Source organism: Cricetulus griseus, chromosome 4 (assembly GCF_003668045.3).
Source record: "Cricetulus griseus strain 17A/GY chromosome 4, alternate assembly CriGri-PICRH-1.0, whole genome shotgun sequence".
In the NCBI taxonomy this organism is placed as follows: domain Eukaryota; kingdom Metazoa; phylum Chordata; class Mammalia; order Rodentia; family Cricetidae; genus Cricetulus; species Cricetulus griseus.
Window position 1 is genome coordinate 467,927 of NC_048597.1, and position 27,950 is coordinate 495,876.

A 27,950-nucleotide genomic window follows, 5' to 3' on the forward strand; every position below is an offset into this window, starting at 1 on the left:
AAGTGTCAAAAGTGGTTTATTAGGAATGAAGTAGGTACCTCCCTCCTGACAGAATACATAAAAACAGGGTGCTAAGAAGTAGAGGCCAAGGTGGGAAAGGTTCTGAGAGTGAAGCCATTGTCATATCAGAAAAGTGGCACCCTCTACCCATTTATCTCCTGTGTTTTGAGAGCCTCTTACCCTTCCTCATCTCAGAGTAAGCAGAGAGCTCCCCTTTGCTTCTGATTGCTAACACCAATGAGAGGTCAGAGGCTAAAGGATGGTGGGAAAGCTACCAGGAGCCAGCTTAACCAGGAAATTTGGCTAGCCGGCGGCGAGCCTGAGCCAGCCTTGACAATCGCTCCTTCAGGAACTTCCTCTTCTCGCTGGTGTCATTGTGTTCCTTCAGGAGCCAGCTGCAGGAATCCTTGTCCTGCAGGAGCTGGAGCATGCCTTTCTGCAGCTGCTCAGCAAACATTTTCAGGATGAAATACTGGATGATCAAAGGAATGTGGCTGGAGATGCGGTTGTGAGCTTCCTGGAAGAGGAAGACACAGAAGGCTTGAGGGAGAGGCACAGGGAACCCCATACCATGTCATCTCTGAGTAGTGAGATCCTGGCAGATTCAGGCCTCAGCCCCCTCAGTTTGCTGGCAGAGCAGGTCCAAGGTGCCTGCTAGACTCTGGATTCCACCAGTTTCCCTAACCATCAGTCAAATGGACTTTCAATGGAAAAGCGTGATATGTACTGAAACATAGTCCACAGAGATACCCCAACTGCATTTCCAAATGGCTGACCCCCTTTGCTGAGAATATTGCTTGCCTATCCTTAAGATCCAGGTCTCTCAGCTGCAGGGAAGCAGGGTCCTAAATGAGCTTCCTGAAGGAAGTCAGTCTCCACCTGCTCCATCCTCTTTCCCAGCTGTTAGCCCCATTCTCCCAGTCCTGTCCTGAGACAGATTTCTCTCTCAGTTAGATGGCATGTGCTGATGGTTTCCCAAGCTTGGTGCTTCTTTGGTTCTCATTTTCCTTCTTTAGGATACAAGTATACCACAACCACAGCCTTCTGGGGATGGTTAAGCAGATGTGTCACAAGACACCATAGTAAGAAGATGCCTGACAAGTGATGAGCACCTGGTCACAACTTGGGCATAATCCTGAGTCATGACAGGACATAGGCTATGTGTTCTCTAACCACAGACAGCCTAGGTGTGGCCTGTCTGCAAATGTCAGTGGGAAGGAGTGCGGTTCATAGATGGAGGGCAATAGAAGGAATAGAGACCCCCAGATATCCAGATGTTGGTGTCGTGGGTGGGAATAGGGCCTTGGCTAACAGGGAAGGATAATGCCTGCAGATTCATACTATGGCATGTAGGGACATTGAGGACATTATACTCTGAGAAACAAGCAGGCATGATGGATTAAAAACTCTACTATTCTACTTGTTGAGGTCCCTGGAGTTGTCAGAATCCCAGAGACAGCAAGCAAACGTGATGCCTACAGGTGCATGGCCTTAAGATCCAGGAGTCATGCACTTGGCCACATGACAAAGCTGGCCTTCTAGCAGCCAGTGACAGAAGTCTGTACATGAGAAGGTCACCATGGCTTCCCCTGGGTGGTTGCTTCCAGGTCCTTGTAGCTCTGACTGTGTAGGACCTGCTACACTTGGGTTACATGAGTGTGCCCCATCACACAGATGTCAGGACCTGGCTTCCACTTTATGAGTGCATAGCATCTTAACACTGTGCTAAGGGTCCCACCCTCCATCACAGGTGCTTGGGATGCTGAAACCATATCTTATAGAAAAGAAAGCTGATGTTCTGAGTGTCTAAGCCACACAGTCAGGATCACACCGACCACAAAAGGCAGATGTCTGTGGCTGTAAGCTATCTGTTCATCTGAATGAATTATAACCACTTCTCAGAGGTTCACCAAGAACTGCAGGATAGAGTTGTCCTGAAGCCTCCTTGAAGATTCATATCCTACACAGAGACACACACAGAAATTAAGAGAACAGCCAGCAGTGGTGGCTCACACCTTTAACCCCAGCACTTGGTGGCAGAGGCAGATGGATCTTTGTGAATTTGAGGCCAGTCTGATCTACAGAGTGAGTTCCAGGATAGCCAGGGATATACAGAGAAACCCTGTCTCAAAAATCCAAAAACAAAATAAAGAAACAAATGGCCTGAAACCCAGTTCCAAGGTGTCCACACATTTACCTGGCGGTAGGCATTCAGGTGCTGAAAAATCTCAGCCATGGATGAGTTCTGTAAAGCTTCAGACTTAGAGGAAGTGAAGAAGCTTGACTTTGCGTTGTTCTTCTCCTCTTCAGCTTCCTTCTCTCTGACCTTCTGCAAGGCTCCTCTGTAAACTTGGTCCTGACAGTAGATGATCTGCTCCATCTGAAAGTGAAGTCGGATCATCTTCTCTGCTTCCATTTCTTGTTCTAATCTGAGGTCTTCAAGTTTGGACTGCAAGGAAAGAGAAATGTAGGCCAACATGACAAAAAAAAATTCTTGCCATGGAGTAAGAACACAGGACACCCAACAGGTCCATAAGCATCTGGTCACCCAGCAGAAAGAAAAGCAGTCATCACCTGGGAGTAGTCCCTGTACCCCCTTGCCCAGCTCATCTATGCAGGGTCCCCCAAACTGCGGGTGGAAACCAGAAGCTTGAGCCAGGTGTGAGTAGTCCCTATTCAAAGGTCAACCTTCAGTGTCAACTTGAGTGGGATTATTTTTAAAGATCTGTTTATTTTACATATATGTGTGTTGCATGAATTTGTGTGTACCATATTCATGCAAGTGTCTACAGAGGCCAGAAGAAAGTACTGGATCCCCTGGAACTGGGGCTATAAACTTTTGGAGCTACCTGATGTGGGTGTTAGGAATTGAACTCATGTCCTCTGCAAGAGCAGTAAGCATTTTTAACCACCAAACCATCTCTCTCCAGCTCCTTGACTAGATTTAGAATCACTCAGGTAGCTCATCTCTAAGCATGTCTGAAAAGGTATTCCCAGAGACATTTAACTGAGATGGAAGACCTAGTTAATGTGGGCAATGGTATCCTATATAGTTTGGGCTTCTGAATGCCAGCACTCATTCCTACTGCCCTGCCTTTCTGGCACAATGGACTGTAACTCCTCAAACCATGAACCCAAATAAACTCTTATTAAGTTGTTCTTACCAGATATTTGGTCACAACAAGGGGAGAAGTAAGGCATAAACCTAGGAAGGGCTAGGGACCTGTGTGGATCCTCAGCCCAGACCCAGAGGCTCTCCTTGCTATTTTAGCCACTTTAACGTCTACAATAAAGAGGTGGCTTCTACCAGAGAGTGTGCAAAGATAAGAAGATCTCAGTTTAGTTCAGTCACCTCCTATGGGTGCCATGTCCTGGGCTTTCAGGACAGCCAGGGAAGACAGCCTTTGCCTAGAGTGGATGCTGACCTGAGCATTGCAAGGGCAATCTATGTAAATTTCGGTGCTGGGTGTGTTTCCTCCCATTTACCATAACTTCCAGGGAGGCCTCACTCCTCTCACACTGCGAACTTAGGCCCATGAGACATCCTAGCTGTGGCCCAGGCTGGAGAAGGGCAGAACCAGTGACCACCTGCAGAGGACATGTCTGCCTGGGCAGTGACTGAGTTTCTTGGCCATGTCAGTCCCTATGGAGATAGAAGCATTTTCCTCTTTGCTGCTGTGTCCCTCTAAACAGACACAATTTCACACTTAGGATCCCCACCGTTAGAAACAAGCCCAGACTGCTACTATGTCCCTGAGAATCCAGCAGCCCTTCCCTTTCCTCAGCCTCACAGAGCATCAGCTGTCCTACTGAGCCAACAGGCTCCCAGACATCTGGATTTCTCATCTTGGGGAGTAAGTTTTCTAAGACACATCACACACATCAAAGGACATCAAAAGGCTGATGGTTACCAGTGACCACATTCCCCCACACTTCACCTTCAGAGAACCTGGCTGCAGGGTTGTAAAACCTTCCCCCTTCCTCAGAGACTTGTAAGAAGGGATCCCAAGTCTGTTCCATGGTCCTAATTCCTCTTTAGACCCCCACCAGAGTGTCTCTGGTCCTGGGACCTGACTTTCCTCAGAGCTACCTGTGTACTATCTATCTGTCTATCTGTCTGTCTGTCTGTCTGTCTGTCTGTCTGTCTGTCTGTCTGTCTGTCCATGACACTCACAACTCTTCTGTTAAATGTCTTACTTCCCACAATCCATTTCAGTGTCATCCCCGAGCCCCACATCTGACACCCTTCACTCAGTGTCAGGAGTGTCTTCCTCTACATGGGCCCGTGAACCTCCCTGACAGAGTGCTCACCTGTAGATTTCAGCATTCATTTCTGTCCCTCTCTCCCTTCTCCCTCCTCTCCCTTCCCCCATTTTAGCCAGACAGCACCAGTAGCCTCATCAACAAGATTCAAGCAGGAGCTTAAGCCTTTTCCAAACAGGCACAGGAAAGGAGAAATAGTCTCTATCCCAAACACTTGCTCTCTACTTGTCATATCTATATGTTTTAAGAATAATGCACACTTGGTGAAAGGTTCAGGCTTTGATGCTGATCGGCTCTACTTCTTTAAGAGACAGACCCTGCCCCCTGACAACAGTCAGGGCACACACAAGAAAATGTGCTACGTCATCACCATATCACCTGCCACACATGAGGACTCTGGGTATCCGTGGAACCTCAGTGTGCATGCACAGTCTTCCCTTTAAAAGCCCCATTTTCCTGCTTCACTCTCTCTCTCTGCTTCCTCTCTTTACGCCACTCTCTCTCTCTGCTCACTCCTTCTCTGCTCTGCTCTTCTCCCACCTACGAGCTGTCTCTGCCTCTCTATGGCCACTGGCCATGGCAGTCAGCCATTACCCCTGTTCCTCTTCTCTCTTAGTCTCCCTACTCTGCCGGGCCATATAATAAACTGGTTAACATGTCTCATCTTGCAGCTTTCTCTTTTCCTCTTTTTAAATAAAAACATAACACTTGGTTTTACCTTGGTAGTTCTGTGGAGGTTAAAAAACTCATCAAAATTTTTTTCAGAAACAATGGTAAAGGCATCTCGAACCATTTCTGATTGAAGAGAGAAAAAAACAGTTAAGTGGTTAAGATAATGTTCACTCTGTGTAGACGTGAAACGGGGGCAGGGGTGAGGGATGTGAGTGTTCTCCTGCTTCCTCCCTCCTTTCTTTCCTCCCTGCCCAAGGAAGAGGGAGGTACACCCATGTTTCTAGAGAACTCTCTTGAATACAAATACAGCTGCAGGCTGAGGGTCGTCACTTTGCATGAAGGACTCTGGTAGTGCTGCTTACAGGATAGAGCTAAGGGTCTCCTAGGTTAGGTAACTCTGCCCTCTGACAGCAAATCCCTGTGCCCACAGGACCAGAATGGACTGAATTCTTGAAACAACAGTGTCATGGCCCGGCATGTCTCAGTCCCAAACCACAGAAGCCATGAGGTTTGGCCTGAGTGGGGGAACGTGGACTTGGAAATTTCTAGCAACCCAACGTCAATAAGGACCAGATACAGGCATCTTGTCATCTTTAGAGAGCTCTCAGTTCCATGCAGCATAACTGGAGTCTCTCCTTTATTCCAGCATCTTCCTGGCTGCTTTCTAATCATTCTTCCCTGACCCTGAGACCATTTCTCTCCCATCTCCTTAGACCCTATCAGCCGATACCTCTAAACAGTCTCTACCCCTGTAGACCTACTCAAATGCTTAGTTCTGTAGAGACACAGACATTTAGGGACATTTTCCACTGAGGCTATGCCATTCAATAGCAAATCAGCTAGCATCTGCAATACAATGCAGACCGGAACTCCCGGTTGCTGGAACTGAGGTTTGGACCCCGAGAAATCTTCTAATGGAATTGTTCTTGGCTCCGGACACCACAGTGACATCTAGAGCACCTAGAACCAGCCCTAGAGGACAGCTCCAGGGTGCAGCATTGTCTTTATCCCCTGTCCCAGATATAAAATGGCTGAGAGAAACAGAAGCATTTCTAGTGACCCTGTGCAGCACTCAGCAGTGACCCTGTGCAGCTCTCAGCAGTGACCCTGTGCAGCTCTCAGCAGTGACCCTGTGCAGCACTCACCAGTAACCCTGTGCAGCATTTCTACAGCTGGCTCTTCCAGGACTTTGATTTGCCGTCTTATGATGTTCTCAAATGTTTTGTAGTTCACAAACCCTGGCAGCTCTCGGCCTCGATATTGCTTTTCAAATTTCCAGACTTCTTTATATAAAACATCATAACCTACAGTAGGAGGTAACTGTTAGCTGTTTTATAAAGTCATCTTGCAAATTTTCCTAAACAAACCCATTTTGATCTTACTGAATTTACTGAGATAAAATGAAGCAAATAAATATGTGTAAATTGAAAAATATTGGGGTTACAGGGAATAATGCAATCTCAAGGCCACTTCCCTCAGTTGAGGCAAAAGGCAAGTTCAGAGCCAGGGACCATGGCAGAATCCAACGGGTGGAAACCAGAGGAAGACATGGTCTCAAAAAGACCTTGAATGCATGGGTTTATGATCCCAGCTGGATTTGACCAAAGAATAGGAGACAGAGCACATGGCTCATAGGCCCTGTGGCCCCTAGACAGAGTCAAGAGCTGGGTGGGAAGAGGAGTGTCCCTCAGCAAGAGATGGCAGGGCAAGTAGGCACCTGGATGGCCCCAGTGTGACCTGATCTCCCTGTTCATGAGACAAAACACTTAGTCCTTCTGGACTGGAAATGGGCAGCAGACTCAGATGGCCCCAGCTTCCCTTATGATGAACTAGCCATTTTTATTCTTTTATTTGATCAGTTTTATGTGTATGGGTGTTTTGCCCATACACATACTCCAGCCCTCCAAAAAATATTTTTATTAAAAGAAAACTTTACTCATTAAACAAGACTTTAAGTATATTCAGAGTTGCAAGCTAAGCTCCACAGTTTAATCCTTGATCCTGGAATGTTTCTGTCACCCCCAAGTGCCTCCCTTTCTGCCCTCTCTCCAAATTTGCAGCCTCTGCTCTACCTTCTGTCTACACCATGTATGTATTCTGGGTGTTTCTGAAATGGAATCACATGCCACAGGCCACTGTGACTGGTGGTTCACTCAGTATCCTGTCATCAAGGCTCATCCACCCTGTACCTTGTATCTCCACTCCTTCTGTGCCTTTCTGTGAGTTAAAATGCTCCATTGAGTGATGCTAAGAACTGAATAGCCTCCCTCAAAATCATTGTTCTGTGGTCCTAACCACCCAGCATCTCAGGACGGGACTATTTGCAGATGAAGTTTTAAAAGAAATTACTAAGTAGAAAGAAATCTCTTAGGGTGGTCTCTGATCCACTGTGTCTTGTGTCCTTACAGGGAGTGACAAGGACATATAAATACCCAAAGTAAAGGACTTGTAAAGACATGGAGAGAAGATCCCAGGTTCGAGGTAAAGAGGACTTGTAGAGGAAATAGACATCTTTCCAATGCCCCTTGGGAGTGGAAGTGGGCATTCTGTGTTGGCCTCTCTGAGGGCTCACTGCTGTAACCCACAGCAACTGTACCACTTCACATTCCCCACCAGTACACCAGGGCTTCCTTTTCCTTGCCTCTTCTCCAGCACCTGCCAGTGTCTGCCTTTCTGATTCTAATTTCCCTAGGGGCTGGGACAGGAATTATCCCTGTGTTTTCATTTGCATTTCTGATGGCCACTGGTCATGCATCTGTGTTTTATTAGCCATTTGTATATCTTCTTTTTGGAAAAACATCTTTTACAGTCCTAACTAGATCCTGTTCTTGTACCTTAGAGTTGTAAAGCTTCTCCGTAGTCTAGTCACTAGGCCTTCATCCATCAGATATAATGGCAGATACTTCTGAAGTTCTGAAATGGACAGTGACTCTGCCCTGGTGTGAGGACACAGTGCAGGGTCTATATTGGTCAGCCGCAGCTGTCTGGACTTAGTAGTGGTAAGTATGGCAGAAATAGTGGGCACAGTGGGGACATGGGGGAGTCATAGCCTTTAGAATAAAAATGTCCTGCAGGGCAGTGGCGGAGCACACCTTTAATCCCAGCACTAGGGAAGCAGAGGCAGGCAGATCTCTGTGAGTTTGAAGCCAGCCTGGTCTACAAAGCTACACAGAGAAACCCTGTCTTGAAAAACAACCCCCCCAAGTAAGTGTTTCATAAGGCTCTCTACAAAGGCACAATGCTACCTAACCTGGCCTCCTGACATACCCTCCACTAGGGACTAACAAATTCTATGTGTAGCCTGAAGGGGATAGAACCCTCCACTTTGTACATCTGTCACTCACAGTCAAGGGAAGCTGTTTGTCAGAACCTCTGGTTGGTTCAAACCAATTGCATGTTTTCATCAAGCCCCTTCAAGGAAGGCAAAATCCCTTGGAATTTCCCTCAGCCATGGCAGCTTTCTCTGCACAGACATGTGATCAAAGAACTGATTTATAGTACGTTCTCCATGCTTCAGATTCTGAAGCTATGAAGATGAGGTGAGATGCTACATGTGCTTATATTATCTTCTCATTTCCATAATGAACCATATTAAGTTGCCCCAAGCTTAAGGCCCTGGACAGACAGCAGCTTCCTCCAAGATGAAAACTTTCCATTTTTGAGGGACGCTCCTGAAGGATGCTAGAAAGGGGATGAAGAAACAGGATGCTCCTAAGGGAGGTGAAAAACTACATCCTCTGGGGAAGCTCTTTAAACTCAGGAAGTCAACAACTTGGTGACTTCAGAAAGTCCCTGAAACTGACTAGATTCACCAGGCCCAAGTGTATATACACAATATATACAATGGAGTGTAAGATTGTTAAGAATGGCAACCCAGACTGAACAAGATACTCACCACTTTGGAAATTATCCTCAATCTCATTACTCCACGACGAGAACTGGCCTCGGATCTTGGTGAACAGGCGACATTCTCCCTCCCCCACATTCTCCTCCCCTTGTACTATGGCAGTAATGTCCTCGTTAAAAGTGTTGATTTTCTGTCAAGAAGAAAAATATTGGTGTAAGCAGAGATCTTTTAAGCATGGGGTCAAGGTAGTAAAGGGACATGTGTGCCCCGAAGGTAGGTGAGTCACCACCTCCTCATGGGCTCAGCAGAAGAGTATAGAGAAGGGACTTAACCCAGCAGGAAATACCTCCCTTCTCCCTTTTCCTTAAGGATCCTTGAGGAGAGCTCTTCTGTCAGTGTAGATAAAATGAAATGCCCCCCACAAACCCCACCCTGCACTCAACCATAGTCTCTGTCCTGACTCCTTTTTTAACACTAAATGGGCAGGATGCATCTCCATCAGCCTTGGAGGCATGACATCTAAAGAGCACCAGACAGGAATTCCTGTGTAGACAGTGATGCAGTCATTATGCCTGGAACTATGGAGAATGCTCACATCTATCAGGAAGAAAGTTTTCTCATTGTCGTCTTCTGGTATGTCTGTGCCATACTTCTGAAGCTCCTCGCTGGTACTCTGGTAACAGTTCTTTATTTGATTTTCTAACAGAGGCAGAGATTTCTGAAATGGAAGGAAGTGAATGTGATATAGAAATGTAGACTGGGAATGCACAGGAGGCCCCAAGCCTGCTCTGCAGAGTCACCAGGACACACAGGTAACATTCTGAAGTCCTGATGCAGTTTCCCTGGTGCAGAGCAGCACTTGAGGAGCATTCCTTCCCACACAGGTTTACCCACACCTCCATCTGCTATGCAGCCCTGTCTACTACACATGGCTACCTCCTAAGAGAGCCACCCGGGGCACCTCTTTCTGTATCAGGAACATGACTCTCTTCAGGGAAATGCCACAAGGCACCTTCTAGTAGCTTCTGAAACAGGGAAAGTTATAACAACACAAGACTCCTAAACCTTTGTGTTGATTTCAACAGGTCAAAAGCTGCCAAGGATTCTTGCTCCCAAGGAAGGTTTCTATAGCTGTGCTGTCCCCAGGCAGCTCAAGGCCCAGAGCTCAGCAAGAACAAGCCTGCCTCTGTCTGCATCAAGGCAGCTCAGAGAGCCTTAAGATCATGGTGCCCCGAGGTGCCCTGATCTCCACCTGCAGCCTGGGGGCTGCAGTAAGACCTTGAACACAGGAAGAGCCTGGGGAACGAAGATCACTGCTGATTATCTTTCCACAGGAATCCTCAAACAGGTCTGGACACTAAATCCACATATGCTGCGTATTCTCAACTCCCCAGGTGGTATGAGATGCAGACTCCACAGGTCAGAGAAAGTGAACATGGCTTCTGTCTGAAGAGCCCATCTGAACTCAGGCTCTCGAGATCAGCTCCAGAATGAGGGGCTTCACAGCCATGCCATCCAGACCCTAAAGGTGACAGTGGCAGACACCAGACAAAGCCTTCTCTATGCTGGAGTCACTGACTCACAAACACAACATGTCAATGCAAAGAGGTATTGACCAGCTTGTGTGTCCAAGACTATACCAGTCCCAGCTCAGCTTGATGTAGACACAACCATCCCAGCTTACACAGATGTGTGAGATGAGCTCCGTGGTCAGTCTCTCTGCCAGACAGGGCACTGTGGCCTTCCCATCCTCCAGAAGAACTCTGAGGGAACAGGAGAGATGATCCCATTAGACTTTGTCAGAACACAAGTCTGCTGCCTGCTGTGGGGAGGCCAGGCCCAGTTTGGGTACTATCAATGAGTGGGTGCCTTGAGACTGGTACTCGTGGAGTACCCAGAGATGGTTCTGTACAATGATACAGGGGAACAAGCTAGGATAGCTCCACAATGGGCTGCCACAATCCCCCTCAGTACATTAATGATCAGAGTAAAATCTGTTCTCCCCAGAACATGTACGCAACTACAGATACGTTATCATGGCACAATATCCCCTTCTATTGTGATACACATGAATACTCATGAACACACCTTCTATGTGTGATACACATGAGTACACACATACATCCTTCCATGTGTGATATGTGAGTAAACACACACATGTATAATACATACAAGTAAACACACTCTACCATATAGGCTATACTTATGAATACATACACATATATACATAATACACAAGAATACACACCATACATATAAATCCAGGTCTTTATACAAAGTCACTGGCATGTATTTGTGTATGTGTGATGAACAACTGACGTGGGGAGACACACTATTTTCCAAGAAAGGATTTAAGCCATGGGCTCTTAAAGTCATGAAGCTATACTGTTCCCATGCTGCTAAAATCTGTGTCCAGACAGTACACTCTTATGCCTTAGGAAACAAGTCATCAGGGAGTTAGAACTCTTCCTGCCTGTCAGTGATAACTTACTCTTAACGGGGTTCTGGTTTCCACATTGGTCAGTTTATTTAAACAAACGAACAAACTGTTGTAGAATAGAAACAATGGGAACTTTATATTGAGTCAGGATCTCTCTACATAGCTTTTGGTATTGTGGAACTCACTATGTAGACTAGGCTGGCTTCCGGCTCATAGAGATCCACCTATCTCTGCCTCTCAAGTGCTGGGATTAAAGGCATGCACACAATGGAAACTTTTAAAGCCGGAAGGGCCTGGAAAGATACATTCCAAGTTCTGAAAGATAATACCTGTTGACCCAGACTTTTATACCCAGCAAGGCTACCTATTAAAATTGATGGAGAAATAAAAATTTCCATGATAAAAACAGATTTAGGGAATTTATGACTGCAGATTCAGCTTAACAGAGGATCCTGGGAGAAACACAGGGCTCTGAAGAGAAAGATAAACATAGCCAAGAAATCACAGGTAATAAATAGGCAACACTATAACTGTCTATCAAAAGATGTCAAAGAATACCACAAAGTAAATGACAAAGCCAGGAGTGGTGGTGCAGGGATCTCTTGTGAGCTTGAGGCTAGCCTGGCCTACATAATGAATTCTAGCACAGCCAGAACTACATAGTGAGACCCTTTCTCAAAATACAAAATCAAAAACAAACAAAACAAAACAAAAATTAATGGCAGGAATTAGCATGTATCTGTCAATAATAATTCTGAATATTAAGTCTCAGTTCCCCAATAAAGATAGGCTAGCAGATTGGATCTGAAAATAGAATCTATTTTTTTTGCTGCCTCCAGAAAACACAGTTTACTATCAATGATGGACATGACCTCAGGATAAGGGTGGAAAAACAAATTAATCTAGGACACAAGCAGGTTAGATATTCTAATTTCTGATAAAGTAGACTTCAACATAGAACCTGTCAAAAGAGATAAGGAGGGATGCTTTAAACTTACCAAAGGAACAATCTACCAAGAGGATACTGCAATCTTAAACATGGAGGCACTAAACAAAGGGCCACAATTTCATTTTAAAATGGTACTAATCAATCTGTGTAAAACAAGATTGATTTTAAAATTGTATTATTCAATCTGTGTAAAACCACAGATTGACTGACACACTGATAACGGGTGACATCAATATCCAGCTTACAGCAATAGACAGGCCATCTGGACAAGATCTACGAAGAGAAACATGGCAGTTGAATGACATCAGAAATCAAATGGAGTTAGGCCTACTGATTCATGCCTTTAATCTCACACAAAGGAAGGCAGATCTCTGTGAGTTTGAGGACACCTTGCTCTCCATAGTGAATTCCAGGATAGCCAGAGATTAGTAGAGAGACCTTATCTCAAATAGACAGACAAGAAAAAAGAAATCAAGTAGACCTAACAGACATCTATAGAACATTCTACCCAAACACTAAAGAATACACATCTACACATTATTCTCAGAAGCCCATGGAGCTTTCTCCAAAATGTAACAACTACTAGAACACAAACCAAGTCTCAACAAAGGACAATTTAAATAACATCCTGCATTCTATCTGACCACACCAGAATTAAGCAATGTATCAATAGCAATAAAAATCACAGGCAATACACAGTCTTAAGGACACTAAAGAACATACTACTAAATGGTGATTGTCATTCAGAAGAAATATGAAAATTTAAAATTCCAAGAATTTGCTGGGTGGTGGCAGCACATACCTTTAATCCCAGCACTTGTGAGGCATAGACAGCTGGATCTCTGAGTTTGAGGTCAGCCTGGTCTACAGAGTTTCAGAAGATCCAAGGCTATACAGAGAAAACCTGTCTCAAAAAAACAGAGAGAGACAGACACAGACAGAGAAAGACAGAGAGACAGAGACAGAAACAAAGAAAAGGAAAAAGAAAGAAAGAAAATCTAAGAATTGAAGGAAAATGAAAATACAACATATAAAAAAATCTACAGGACACAGTGAAAGCAGTCCAAAGAAAAATGTTTACAGTACAAGTGCACCAACAATTGTGAGCTATCTGGGGCTGGAGAGATGGCTCAGTGATGGGCATGTCCTTCTGTATGCTGTGAATATATGTTTCTCTTATTGTTTGGTGAATAAATGCTGATTGGCCAGTAGCCAGGCAGGAAGTATAGGTGGAGCTACCAGACTAGGAATGCTGGGAAAAGGAAAAGAGAGAGAGAGAGAGAGAGAGAGAGATGCCATGTAGCTGCCAAAGGAGGAACATGCCAGAGCACTATGGGTAAGCCACAGCCTCGGGGCTATACATAGTTTAATAGAAATATGTTAATAAATTAAGAGAGAGATAGCCAATAAGAAGCCTGAGCCATCGGCCAAACCATTTAAAATTAATATAAGTCTCTGTGTGTTTATTTGGGACTAAAGGGCTGAGGGACCAGACAGGGCAGAAACTCTGTTTACAGCTCAGCAGTTAAGAGCACTAGCTGTGTAGGGTGGCGGTGGTGCACGCCTTTAATCCCGGCAGGGGCAGATGGATATCTGTGAATTTGAGGCCAGTCTGGTCTACAGAGCAAGTGCCAGGACAGCCTCCAAAGCTACATAGAGGAAACCCTGTCTCGAAAAACCAAATAAATAAATAAGTAAAAGAAAAAAGAAAAGGAGCACTAGCTGCTACTCCAAAGGTCCTGTGTTCAATTCCCAGCAGTTGCCTGGTGGCTCACAACCATCTGTAATGAGATTTGGTGCCCTCTTCTGGCATGTAGGAATACATGTAGGCATATACATAATAAATAAATCTCTAAAATATTTTTGAGATATCACAAATAACTTAATAATGTACTTGAAACCCTTGGAAAATCAAGAGCAAAACAACACCCCCAAACCACAGATTAAATGAGATAATAAAAAAAATAGAATTGAAAAAAAATACAAAGAATCAATAAAATGAGAACTTTGGTCTTCGAAAAAGATAAACAAGATTGACAAATCCTTGGCCAAACTAGAAAGGGGGGGGGAGGGAGAGAGAGATTTCAATAGATCCAAGTGGAGTGCAAACATGCAGACACTCAAAAAGACATACTTTAAAAACCTATATTCCATGAAACTGAAAAGCCTAAAAGACATGGATGAAATCTTAGATGCATATATCATACCATAATTAAACCAAGATGAAATAAGCAGTTTAGACAGATCCATAACCAGGAATGAGATTGAAACAGTAATAAAAACTCTCCCAACTAAAAAAAGCTCAGGACCAGATAGATTCACCACAGAATTCTACCAGACCTTCAAGAAATTCACATCGGCACTGTCAAATTCTTCCTGAAATAGAAAATGAAGGACCACTTCCAAACTCTTCTCTATGAAGTCAGTATTACCTTGATACCAAAACCAGATAAAGACAAAACAAAAAATTACAGACCAATCTCTCTGGTGAAGAAATATGCAAAAATTCTCAATAAAATATCAGCAAACCAAATTGATGTGCATACAAACAATATCATTCATCACAGCCAAGTTGGTTTCATTCCAAAGATGTAGGGATGGGTTCAACATATGTAAAACAATTCATGTTATCATCATACAATGTACTCAAAGACAAATCACACGATCTTCTCATTAGACACAAAAGAAACCTTTGACAAAATCCAGTATCTCTTCATGACAACAGCCATGGAGACACTAGGGATGGACAGCTATATACAAAAAAAAAAAAAATCTATAGCCAACATTGTACTAAATGGAAACAAATCAAACAGTTCCCAATAAGATTAGGACAGCCTTTTCAAAGAGAGTGCTCCTATGGTAGGGAGGTCTAACGGTCTTGGTGGGATTTAAGCTGTCATCAGTCATCAGCAGGTGTGTTTGGAAGCTCAGATATTATCACTATGTCTATTGTTGTCTGACCTTTGTTTTGCTGTACCATGTCAAGCAAGAGCCTGGCCTAGTTTTCTGCATGTCTGTGTCAAGATGGCTAAAGAGGCATTTAGCATGGCCGAGTGCTGCTTTATGACATGTCAAAAGCGTGGTAGGGTTTGGGGTCTCCTACTTTTCCTCTGCTCTGTTCTGCTTGTGACTCTAGTTACTGCACCACTTTATTGTGGTGCTTTGGCAAGTCTCCTCCTCTTGTTTATCACTCATTAGTCTTTAAGGACTACTTTGTGCATATTGTTTTCTTTCAGGAACTTTCTTCGATGGCTCCCAAGGTACAATTATCCTCAGGCTGTTGCACATACACCCCTCATGTCAAGTCTGCTCTTGACCAGCAATTTTCATTACATGGGACAGTTTGGCAGGGGTACCTGAAGTGTGGGTGCTCCTTGAAGAAGGCTTGCTCCTTCTCAAGAGCCTCGGTCAGGCTCAGCTGTTCCTGGATGTCATGCTGACCCCTGCACTTGACTACCATGTAGCCCTTCTTCAGGTGGTACACCAGGTTCCGCACCACATCAATGACCTTGTCTTCAGTACCTCTGTCCACCAGATCAGGCTTGGTCAAGATCCCTGTAGGTCAGACACTGAATTCAGAAGACACACTCTGCCCCAAGAGAGCAGGAAGTTTAGCTCTCTCTGGCCACCAGGATCCCATTCTTTGCTGGGTCAGACAGAACCCATGCAAGGTGGAAGCCCACCCATAGACATATGTGCAAGTAGCCTTGTGAAAACAGCAAAGTCCCTCCATCAGCAGCAGGCTCCTTCTTGGCACCTCTCCATGGCCACGACCCAGAGAGACACAGCTGTTCATCCTTACTCTCTGTGTGGACCTTACCATGGCTCCTAAGCCAGTGAATCTGAGCAAATATGACTGCTCCCCATGCTTTTCCACCTCTGAGTCCTAATCTACCAGGAAGATGAGATGAAGGAGTGATAGGGAAGTCCTTCTGTGTATGTGTTTGTCTTATTGGTTGATGAATAAAGCACTGTTGGCCAATAGGGAATCAAGATAGGTGGGATTAGGAGTCGAGGAGCATTTTGGGAAATGTAGTAAGGGGTGGCCATCTGAGGCTGGGAAGAGAGGGCACATGCCACTGCCATCCTCGATAAGTCTTTATAACTTTTATAGATTAATGATTATGGTTGATACTTAAGACAGAGCTAGCAAATAAGAAATCCTAGTCATTGGCCAGCAGCATTGTAACAAATACAAGACTCTGTGTGTTATGTGGGGGCTGGAACTCAGGCAGCTGGTGGAGTTATAATTACAAAGGGGTCCCTTGATCCCAACTCAGTGGGACCCTGGGTGTGCACTGAGCTTGGTCCATCTGGATCCAGGGGATGTGTCCCCACTGGTACCCACACACCACTGTCATCTCCCACTCTCCTCACCTATGGTCCTGTCCCCTTCAGGGTCCACCTCCTGAGCCATGCTCAGTGCCTCTGTGGTGGCGATGTCCACATTACTGGGGACCACCACCAGGTTGATGGTCTCCTGTTTCTGGATGTATGTCTTGATGAGTCTCTTGATCTGTAAGAAATGAGATAGCAACTCCTAGCTATGGAGGCAGTATTGGGAGTAAGATGGTTGTGACCATCCACTTGCTTCAGGCCCTGGATTCCATGGACTGTACCCTCTGTAGTGAATCCTGGCCATCCAGCCTCACTCCCACCTCCACAGGGTCCCCCTTAGACATAGCCATGGACATACTCCAGTGCCCCTTGCATTCCAGTGTGGGTCAGAGTGGAATCTAGAGTCTCACCTGGTATCCGATGTCTGCAGGCTGGTTGCCTACAGCCACCCTGGTGATCCCAGGCAGGTCAATCAGGGTCAGGTCTGGAACATTGGGGGAGCTGACCTCCAGGCTAATGAGCTTATCACTGATCCCCAGCCCTATCCCAGCAATGAGGTTCTGGGCTGCGAGGAGGAAAAAGGAAACTTGGTCAAGCTTGGTGGGGTGGGATAGGGAGACTAGAAGGCAGATGGAGGGGATCTTAGTCCAGGGAAGTCTGGGAAAGCATGCCTTGGCTATGTAGTGACCCCTTAGGTTCCTGTATTGAAGAGTTGGGTTGGTCCCCAACTGGTCATATTTTGAGCTTCTTGACACTTTGGGAGGTGGAACCATGCTAGAGGAAGTAGGTCACCAGCAGGCAAGTCCATATGTCTTATCTGGCCTTTTCCTATAGCACTCTGTGTCCTCTCTGTCACCTCTTGTTCCTGTCAAGATAATGTTCCTCCCAGGATCGTAGGAAAAGGTGACCATAGACAAAACCCCTCTGAATCCAGGAGGGAAACATTATCCTCCTGTAAGGCATTCTGTGAGGAATTGTGTCATAGAAACTACTAAGGAATGTAATTCTTCTTCTGTCCTAGGGTCCTGGGTGACAGCAGGTTTGAAGGGGTTTTATTTTCTGTGTTGGAACAAGGTCTTGATAGAATGACTCAGCACTTCTCCTCTGACCCCAGGCAGTATTGACAGAATGACTCAGCACTTCTTCTCTGACCCCAGGCAGTGTTGATAGAATGACTCAGCACTTCTCCTCTGACCCCAGGCAGTATTGACAGAATGACTCAGCACTTCTTCTCTGACCCCAGGCAGTGTTGATAGAATGACTCAGCACTTCTCCTCTGACCCCAGGCAGTATTGACAGAATGACTCAGCACTTCTTCTCTGACCCCAGGCAGTGTTGACAGAATGACTCAGCACTTCTCCTCTGACCCCAGGCAGTATTGACAGAATGACTCAGCACTTCTTCTCTGACCCCAGGCAGTGTTGACAGAATGACTCAGCACTTCTTCCTCTGACCCCAGGCAGTGTTGACAGAATGACTCAGCACTTCTCCTCTGACCCCAGGCAGTGTTGACAGAATGACTCAGCACTTCTTCTCTGACCCCAGACAGTGTTGACAGAATGACTCAGCACTTCTCCTCTGACCCAAGGCAGTATTGACAAAATGACTCAGCACTTCTCTGATTTTCCCCCCCACCCCCAGGCAGTGTTGACAGAATGACTCAGAATTTCTCCTCTGACCCCAGGCAGTGTTGACAGACTGACTCAACCCTTCCCCTCTGACCCCAGGCAGTGTTGACAGACTGACTCAACCCTTCCCCTCTGACCCCAGGCAGTGCTGACAGGCAGTCAGAGGATAAGGTACAACAGGACTCTGACCTTTGTTGACCTCATCTTCCACCTCTGAGGGATCACAGAGCTCCACTTCGTTGTCCTCATAGCTGACTTTGCCTCTCCACTGCTCTCCTTGCTCCAGCTTCCTCAATTTTAGCACCAGGGGGCATCTGGTAACAATACCTAGGAGATGAGGTCCATGTTAGCCAGGACAGTGCTCTGCTGAGCATAGATTAAGACACCTTCACACACTCATCTGCAGAGACTCTGGAAATGGAAACATCTGGCCTCACTCTAATGCCACCTGTCCAGCATGACCCCAGGCTTATATCCTTGGAATAGGAACCCAGGTCAGGTTTATCCATTTGGGATGAAAGCCACCAACTGTTAGGACCAACACCAGGCTGGCCCAGCCCCCTGATGACGGGTGGAGCATGCATAGGGATGTGTTACACCATCACGACGTCACTTGTCATGAATTACGGACCTGTGTGAGGACTCTGTGCATGTGTGGCACCTCAGTGCACATGTGTGGTCTTCCCTTTAAAAGTTCCAACTTCCCCCGCCTCTCTCTCTGTGTGTCTCTTCTTGGGTTGGCTGCCAATCCACCCCCCCATCTCCCCCGTTTTTCAATAAACTCCACGTGGGTCTGTTGATTCGTAGTTTCTGGTTTCATCATCACCAATTGCTGCAGCAGAAATCTAACACCAACCTGCTTCCTTCCAGGGTGGCACCCTCAGCTCTGTAGGGATCTCGGTGTAATTTTTAATGTACCAGACATTTCCCACTAGCCCCCACATAGCATAATCACTGTGTCACTCAGGCCACTTCATCATGCCTCCTGTTATGATCTCCTTCCAACTCCTGCCTCTTGGAGTTCCATCTGGGTCCCTGGACTGAGTTGGCTCTAAATTCTCTGTGAGAACCAAGTGACCACCTCAACTGTGGAGTTTAAGCAGAAACACTAACCTGGACACCAGTCTCTTCTCTAAAGGGAATGGTCATCTCAAAGAAAGGGACTAGAGACCTGACCCACTTAGTCACGACTTTGGCAAACTGCAGATTTCAAGTGACTCACAAAATGTACAATGGGACAGTGAGAGGGACTGAAAGCCACCTTGACACCCAGCACATGTGCTCAGCCCCAACACCTACTGTTGGATACAGAGCCCTAAAGGAGGTATCTTGGGCAGATGGAGGCCTTGAGAAGTTGCATGGGTGGAGCCCTAACCACTCACTGAGATTGGTGCCCTTGTGAGAAGAGGAGGAAAATGCAAGGCTGTATAGAGGAAAGGCTGCCCACAAGCCAAGGAGGAAGACCATCTTGACCTTCATTGTGCTGTGAGCCCAAACTGGGAGGGAATCTGTTTCTATATTTTGAGCCCTGGGCCCCACAGCCTAGCAAGACAATAAGCACTGAGCTCTCACCACTGCCTCTGGGGAGGGCCACTCCTGACAGTGCTTCCAGCACAGAGCTCTTCCCTGAGCTCTGGTCCCCGATGACTGCAATGGCAGGCAGGGCCAGGTCCTGCTCCACACCCAGGGCCCGCAGGGAGTCGATGAGGTCAATGCAGGGCCGTACCTTCTCCTCATACTGCCTGCAGAGGTTGTTCACAGAGTCCTAGATGAGGCAAAGCAAGAGTAAAGTCATACCTATTCTATGCATGGAAATGCTCCAGCAAAGACTGCTGAGTTCAAGAAGTTGTGAGGATCTCCAAGAGTGAGAAATGGGCAAAAATATATTTGAGGAAGTAAAAAGCATTTCTTCTTCTGTACTGATGATGAAAATGACAGGATCCATGTTGTTGAGCATGGCCCAAGAACCTAAGGTGCTGCATACTCCTGATTATCAGACCCCAGTTCACTGTCACCAGAGAAGAGGAGTGGCATGGGTTTCCAAGGAGGAAGGGAAGCCATTTCCCTTGTTCACAGTTTTTATAGGGCTGTGGCAAAACCTGGACAGAGGCTGAAGTAATCTCTGTGGAGATTGAATGTTAATTCTCTGGATGGTAACACAGGTTGAGCCAATGGCAGACCACACACTTTATGCATGTCCTCTGGCCCAACCAGGAGATGCTCATGTACTGTTTACGCTCCGCCTGCCCAGTTAGGAGTAATTGAAGCTTCTGACCCCAGCTTTGGCACTGGCAATCCCCTAGCTATTGGTCACTCTGTCAGTGTTATTGCCAGCCTCCAAACACATGCACATACTTTGCAGGTGTCTCCAGTGTTGTTGATTATTCTAAACTCTCTTGGTTCTCACAATGATCAGCTTGCAGCTTGTACCACTGCAGAGAACGCTATCACAGCCACCAAGATGTTACTGCAGTCTTGCTTAGTTACCACATATTTGGCTACTTATCTGTGGGTCTGAGATGGTCTCCCAAGTACAAGTTTCTTGTTAGAAGCCACCCTTATGTACAATTTACTCTGTTACAGTTGGCCTCATTAGAAGCCAGCTTACAAGAAGGTCAATCATGCCCTACATATGTATGTCCTCAAGGGCTTCCCATGTGCCTGCTGGTCTGTGTCACTGGACAACAGCCCTGCTCCTTCCCCTGTCTGTTTGGCATGTTTATCTCATAGCTAACACCAAGTCCTCCTACTCATCTTCCTCAGTCTTCAGACACCACCCTTTTAACGCTTAGTCTCTCTTTTAATCACAGCCTCTGTTTTTACTGTAACACTCTTGGGCAGCTTGCAGTTTGTCATCCCCTCACTACCTACTGAGGGCCAGGGACTGCCTACTTAACATCAATCATAGACCAAAGGCTGAAGAAAGTCAACAAACTTCAGGGGCAGAATATACAAAAGAAACTACAGCAATGATTCAAAACTAGTTAAAAATAGAAGGCATTAAAAGTAGTCAGAAAAATGACACTTTACATACACAAGGAACAAACACAAGATTGACAGCTGATTTCGTATCAAAAAGAATGGAAGTATGAAGACAGTGGGGGTGGTGTAACAATAAGTCTTTACTCCAAACACCTGAGTTCTGCTGCAATGTTAGGACCCCCAAAATAAAACACAGTCTTATATTAGTCACAATGCTGCTAACCAATGACTAGGATTTCTTATATGCTAACTCAGTCTTAATTATTAACCATAACTACTAATCTTTATATTTTATAAGAACTTATCTTCTCAGATGCCAGAGGCAGGCATCTTCTCTTGCCCGGATCACATGGTGGCTCCAGAGAAGAGAGGAGGAAGAAGAGGAAGAGAGAGATTTCCTGCTTGTCCCTGCTTATATTCTGAGTCTGCTTGCTATGCCACTTCCTACCTGGATCATAAGAATTCTCTTACTACATTTCCCAGAATCCTCCTCCACTCCTAGTCCCACCTATTTTGCTTCCCTATCAGCCAACAGTACTTTATTTAACAAGCAATAAGATAAACATATACACAGAAGGACCTCCCCCATCAGGGTGGCATTTGCCAAAATATCTTGATAACTGGCTACATCTCCATTTTGAAAAATGTTTATATTGCTGACAAAAACACCATGAACCTAGACTTCTATACCCAGAAAAAATATCTTTTTTGAAATGAGGGGAAGAGTGAAGCTACATCTCAAGGGAGAACTATCAGTGAACACTGGTCGGTTGGGAATTAGTGTATCTTTGGTCAGCAATGTGGCCTTTACCTTACAAGATGCAAGAAGCCAGGGCGGTTCATTCATTTATTTATTTTTAAGAAGTGTTATTTAAATTACATCTCCATTAGAAAAGAAGGTAAGAGTTTGTCTTAGTGGTAACTGTTGGATAGGTCATTGAGCACTTTGCACATATCTTTCCCCTCCCTACAGTAAAACAATTACACAAGTGCTCAATTATCACTAGATCCTAAAATTTAGATGGAAAACTAAGACTTGGAGAGTCAAGATCACCACTAACTTATCCACACTTCAGGAATTGTAAAAGGCATTCTGAGTACAGAGGGAAAGTGACAGGAGAGGAGTCCTAAATCCATATCCTGGATTAGATAACACAAGTGGTAACTTCTTATGACTTATGACTTCATCATCCTTAAATGACACCTGATACCCCACACCACAAAAATGAACTGTTTATCCTTTATAGACCTAGATGGAAAAAGACAAAAAATATGGATGTTCTTGAAAGCAACAACAAAAATCTCCAAATGTGAGGTATGTCCTGGCTTATTAGAAATGACCAAAAAGGCACAATCCAGACAAGAATTCATAAAGCCATCAAAGCTGAAGACCTGGTCTCCCAAAAAGGAAAAAAAAAAGTGTCAGCCAGGGAGCAAATGTTTACAAGATATATATCTGACAAAGGATTAATATGGGCTTCAGCCTAACACTGACCACACTGACATAGGCTCCCTAGCCAGATGTGGTCTGAACACACCCAGGGTAGCTTCTGGGAGGCTGGGTCTGAGACCTCACTATGCCTATGACACCCAGAAGGGACTCTGAGTCCTGGCAACATACTGTTATGTGCCCTTGTATCATCCATTTACAACAGTTACAAAAATAGAGCAATAAGCTAAGGCACAGGCTCCACACCGCCCCTGCAACCCCCATGAAGGAAACGACCATTTCTAGGACCAGGGCTCTCCATCCACACCTCACCTCTCTCCCACCACTCTCTCCTCCAGCAGGGCCATCTGCCCCAGGTGCTTGGCAACCATAGCCTTGCTTTGCAGTGATTTGTATTCCCTCCCCAAGCTGATCCTATGCTGTCGCCTGTGCCGAAGCTTTCCACAAAGACACATAGCCATTTCCTTTGCAGCTACACATCCAGACACCCTTCCCAGTTGTGTGCAATTCTGCTCTAATGCACATGGCCTTGGACCTATGGGAGGGCTAGAGGATGTAGGTGGGGAGTAGTGAGGGGAGAAGAACTCTACACAGCCTTGGGACAGTCATTGTCCCTGTTGGACCTTCCAGTGTGGTTGCTTTAGGGCCACCCACATTCCTGCTCTAACCCCTTCCCCATTGCTCTGCAAGGAAGCCTAATAATAAACTCATTGGTTCCCTGGTGAATGCTGGTGGAATTGCACCTTGGATTGTTCTTGGGACCTTCATATGTTGTTGTCTCTCCCAGGGACATGATTTTAGCAATAGCATCCCACACTCAGGTCTTGCTCCATGCACTCCAGCAGCAGGTCCTCTGGAGCTTTGTTTCTAACAACAATTGTACTCCTAGGAGGCCCAGGAGTCTCACCTGTTCCTCCAACAGAGCACATCTGTGCCTGTTATGCAGATGGCTCCAGCCCCAGGTCTATTATCACACCTGAGGGTGCTGGGGAGGCTGTGCTGCTACTGTGGGTCCGAAAGCTGTCCCTCTATGCCAGGAAGCTGTGCTGAGGGACCATAGATGGCCTGTCACCTGGACAAAAAAAGCCAGCTGCTTCCAAAGCATGTAGGTATGAGTGTATATGAGTTTAGATCTGAAACATGCCCCCAAAGACCTCCTGGTGAAGGTGTGGTCCCTAGCTATTCTTGGTATTCCGGTAGGATTGGAAGAGTTGGGGACTACTGGGAGGGTACAGATCATCGCCAGCATAACCTTCAAATGAACTTGTACCCCAGCCCTCACTCTACCTCCCCCGCCCCCCCCAAGTCATTAGACATTAGCTTTGCTCCATAATGCTATATCACAGGCCTAGAACAATGGCACCTAGTAAGCATGGGATGTAATATCTGAAACCGTGAGCCAAATAACCTTTCCTTGTTCTAAGTTGATTCTTTTGGGAACTTGGTCACAGAAACAAAAAACTGACTGATGCATTGGTTGTGAATCCCTTCTGCCCCTCACTCTGAGGGTTATAGCCTGGCAAGAAGGAATTACAAACAGAGCTTTAGGGAGATGGAGAGACAGTGGCCCTTCCCATTGCCTGTGACCTTTGACAATGTTGTTAACACTGATTTTAAAAGGTGTTGAGCTTTACTTGGACAATGGATATAACCCGAAGCAGGCAGTCAGGCGGCCCAATGTCTCAAGCAGGGAACATGGACACAGTTCTGTATACCAGCATCAGCCACACTATTCTTCTTAACAGCCTTGCTGCCAATCCCACCATGGAGATGGAAAAACCACTGCTGAAGGGAGGATGACCCTCCCAAGGTCAGACAGCTGACTGGGTCAGGCTGGGCCATGCTGACGGAAGCCCAGAGAACACATTTGTTTCCCAGTAAAACTGGACCCCAAATCAGTGAAAACAGACAGCAAATGGCTCCTCCCAGGATGTAGAGTCTCAGTGAGTACTAACATTGTAGCTGGAGATTCATAGTATGTGCAGGGGACAGCATAGTACTGCCCAGGGCCCTGCCAGTTTCTAACGATACCACCTTTCCCAGACCAAGACAACATCCTGTGAAGGACAAGACAGGGCCATTGGTCTTTCCTTGGCCCAAGCAAAGTGAACAGTAGACACACATCAGCATCCTGCCCCAGGAAGGTTGAGGAAGCTACCACCACCAGGGGGTGACTGTAAAGCAGCAGCCCTCAGATGGACACTGATCATACCTGGTTTTCCTCTCCTAGGCCAGTCTCTCCATTGGGCAATGGATCACTGGGTGAGGTGACTGCAGCAGAGCTTCTGATTTCTTCTGTGCTAAGAACCATTTTGGATTTCTTCTTCCTTTTGGGCATTCTGTTGGAAATGAGGATTGTAAGTTAGAAACCAATTGTACAGACCTTGATTAAGATTCACATCAGAGATAACAGTATTGCAATCTCCATTCCTTTCCTACCAGTCCCAGGGGGCCATGCTTCCCAACAACATAACCCTATCATCTCTCCTGGAAAGACAAGTGTTTATTTCTGATGTGGGAGGGAGGTCACGTAGGATAGTAAAATTCTAAAGGCACTCACAGAGTCTGTTAATCTAGAAATTTTTTCAGACACAGCTCCCCTTGTAATATGAAAGACCATAATATGAGGTCTTTCATATTACAAGGGGTCCCAGGCTCCAGAGTGGATGCCCCTTTACTCTCAGTTTGAGCCCCATCTATTGGTCCACGATTGTTAGTGTCGCTGTGGGATCAAGGGCTATCACTGGTTCCCGTGCCTTGTGTCCCATGACCAAAGATTCCTAGTGACCAGTCAAAACAGGACTTAGGGGGCTTGATCCTTTTCTGGAATCTAAGCCCTATGTTCTGTCTACAAATCACAAACATGTGCAATTTTCCTGAATCACCTTTGAGATTTGGTGGATCTGAAGAGCAGAGCAACCTCAAGGATCACAGCCTTCTCTGTTCATTCAGTGCCCTGGAAAGCCAGCTGCACTATCAACCTGAGGTGAGTGCATCCACCCATCTAGATCTTGGCCCAGGCAAGCACAAGCTGCTCCCAGCACCAGATCAACTCTAATTTGCAGGGATCTCAGGACACACTTACCTCCTGTCTCCCCATTTCCTAACTCTTTCACACTGCAGATCCCAGTGCACAGAGACTATCAGGGAAACCCCACCACACTTTATGCAGGCTCCTGCCTCAACTGAAGGCCAAGGTCAGGCACACACAAGTAAACAGGTGTAGGGGGCTCTAAGCATTCCTACCCAAGCAGGCCTGTGCACATCTGTGCTGTTCTTGGAGTGGCTGTGGCTGACTACACTTCCACTTTACAGTAGGCAGTGGGCATTTGCCAATGGTCCCCATGTGACATATACCATTTAGTATGGACAAAGATGCCAATGGCAGGGCTCCCCTGGGTTTCTGTCCTGTTGGGAAAGCATCCTCAGCCCAGTTGGAAACAGGAGCATGGGAATAGGATCCAGGTCCTTTCACTGTCAGAACCCCTAACCACCCCTACCCTGCCTGTCCAGGAAAACTGAGATGGTAAGAGTAGGAGCCTTCCCAGGTCTGTCTGGGTGTTAAAGTGGCCACAGAGAGACTCAAGAGCCCTTTCTTCTCCCAGGTTCCTGCCCTCCATATCCCCCTGCTGTTGAGCCTTTGAAATGGAAGGTTTGTGGGACACCCTGCACTATGAACAGAGGTAGGGCTTCAGACCACCCAGGACATCTCCTGTCTGGGGACTGGGAAGACCCTGGGCAGGTACATTTCTCTACATAGGTCCCCTGTCAGCACTTCCAGCAGGGTCCCCAAAGCAGTCTCCTGCCTTCACTTCAAAGCCTGCCCCTAGGTCACCCGGCTTCCTCCCACCCTTAACAGGAGACTTCCATCTGCTTTCCCATGGGCTCCTGGCCCATGCTGTAGAGGATCTGAAACCTCTCTTCTAGGCCTTAGCCCCAGACCCCGAAGACCCCCCAGACCCCCACCCTCTCCTGCTGCCTCCTAGCAGGGATGTTGGGATTTGTGGGGCTGTTTCAGACTCTGCTCCCTGGAATCAGCAGCTGGGTGGGAGCAGCCCTGCCTGTGCTGTCACTGACCCTCCTATTTTAATAGCACTGAGAAATGTCCCACAGAGCCTTGCAGGATCTACCGGGAACCCAGAAGCATCCCCCAGCCCTGCACAGAATCCTGTGCTGTACTCACCACTGGGACTCACTGTGCAGCGAAAGTGTGTGCAGCTGCCAAGCTCCAATATTTTAAACAGCGTTGGCTCCTCCCCTTCCCGGGGAGAAATGAAACTTAGTGAAATGACCCGAGCTTGCTGCCCACCCCCACCCTACACAAACATAGCTCAGAAACAAAACTCATCCTCAGGGACCCTTGGCTAAGTCCTAAGTTCTGGATTTTGCGTATTTTGGGTTCAACCCACCAAGACCTGCTACATGAACACCAGCTCAGACAGCTGGCTGCCTGCTTCCCCTCAGGACCAGCCCAGCTCTGTGCTGCACTTTCTGCTCCAGTCTGACCTCCTCTCAGCCTAACACAGCCTAGACAAGCCTTCCCTTTTCACTGGGTCATTCCAGTATCACCAGTAGGAGCAGAGACAAACCAACCCAGGAATCACTAAGGAACCCTTCCAGTCCTTCTGGGCAACTGTGACAGTAGGTCCTGAGGGCTGAGCACACTGCTCCTGCAGGACTGGTGAGGGTGACAAATGCTGGCCTTCTTGGAGAAGAGGGGTAGGCCCTGGGCCCTGCTGTACCTTTCCCCTATGTTTCAAAGCAGACTCCGGCTCTGCAGAGACCATCCCCCAGCTCAGGGAAGCAAGTGCCTCTCCTCAGAACCGAGGGATTTGCTTGCTGCAGCCCCTTCCCTGAGTTGCCTGTCCTGGGAACTGGCAGGATAGATAGACACCAGGCTCCTTTTGGTTTCCTAAAGAGCAGAGTCCTGTCACAGGGTCTTGACCTCTGTTTCCAGGCTGTGGCAAGCACCTAGTCCATGCTGGTGGTTTTTGTAGGCGGGATCAAGCATGGTTCCTAGTGTGCAACGTTCCTGTAGCTCTAGGATGCATGAGACAGCAGATCCAGTGACTTCAGATGACATCATCCTGTGCTCGGCTTTGTTTTGCTTCCTTCCTGATCCCTCCCCCAAACTACCTCCTGTCTCTTACTCCCTCCTCCTTCCCCCCTCCCTGTCGCATTTCTCCGTCAGCACAGACTTAGTTTCGGTTTCCTTTCTCTGGTTCTTGGGAAATTAATTCAGTCTGTACTGATACCAATTCAGGGCTCAGGCACAGGAGAAAGCTGGAGGGAATCTGGGATGAGCGGGAGGTGCCTTAGGGAAAGGACAATGCCTGGAGGAGTGGCAGCTGTGTGATCAGTGGGCAGTGCTGGGAGGAGGA

The 27,950-nt window shown here is 46.6% G+C and overlaps 1 protein-coding gene across 2 annotated transcripts; it reads right to left on the minus strand.

Moving 5' to 3' along the window:
- On the minus strand, positions 1–27,618 carry LOC100762031 (interferon-induced GTP-binding protein Mx2). 2 transcript variants are annotated; one of them, XM_027415712.2, is made up of 15 exons: positions 27,312–27,618; positions 26,753–26,827; positions 24,782–24,908; positions 19,710–19,902; positions 18,327–18,464; positions 16,920–17,074; positions 16,549–16,687; positions 15,528–15,726; positions 10,467–10,545; positions 9,378–9,500; positions 8,831–8,972; positions 6,081–6,239; positions 4,982–5,058; positions 2,198–2,449; positions 1–517 (listed from the first exon to the last, which is right to left on the minus strand). In XM_027415712.2, exons 3-15 carry the CDS (start codon positions 24,905–24,907, stop codon positions 287–289), a joined length of 2,013 nt encoding a protein of 670 aa, XP_027271513.1. In that variant the 5' UTR covers position 24,908; positions 26,753–26,827; positions 27,312–27,618; the 3' UTR covers positions 1–286. The 2 variants fall into 2 exon arrangements, with proteins under 2 accessions (XP_027271513.1, XP_027271515.1); XM_027415714.2 differs by having other exon boundaries at positions 27,541–27,557.
- Positions 27,619–27,950: the final 332 nt, after the last annotated feature.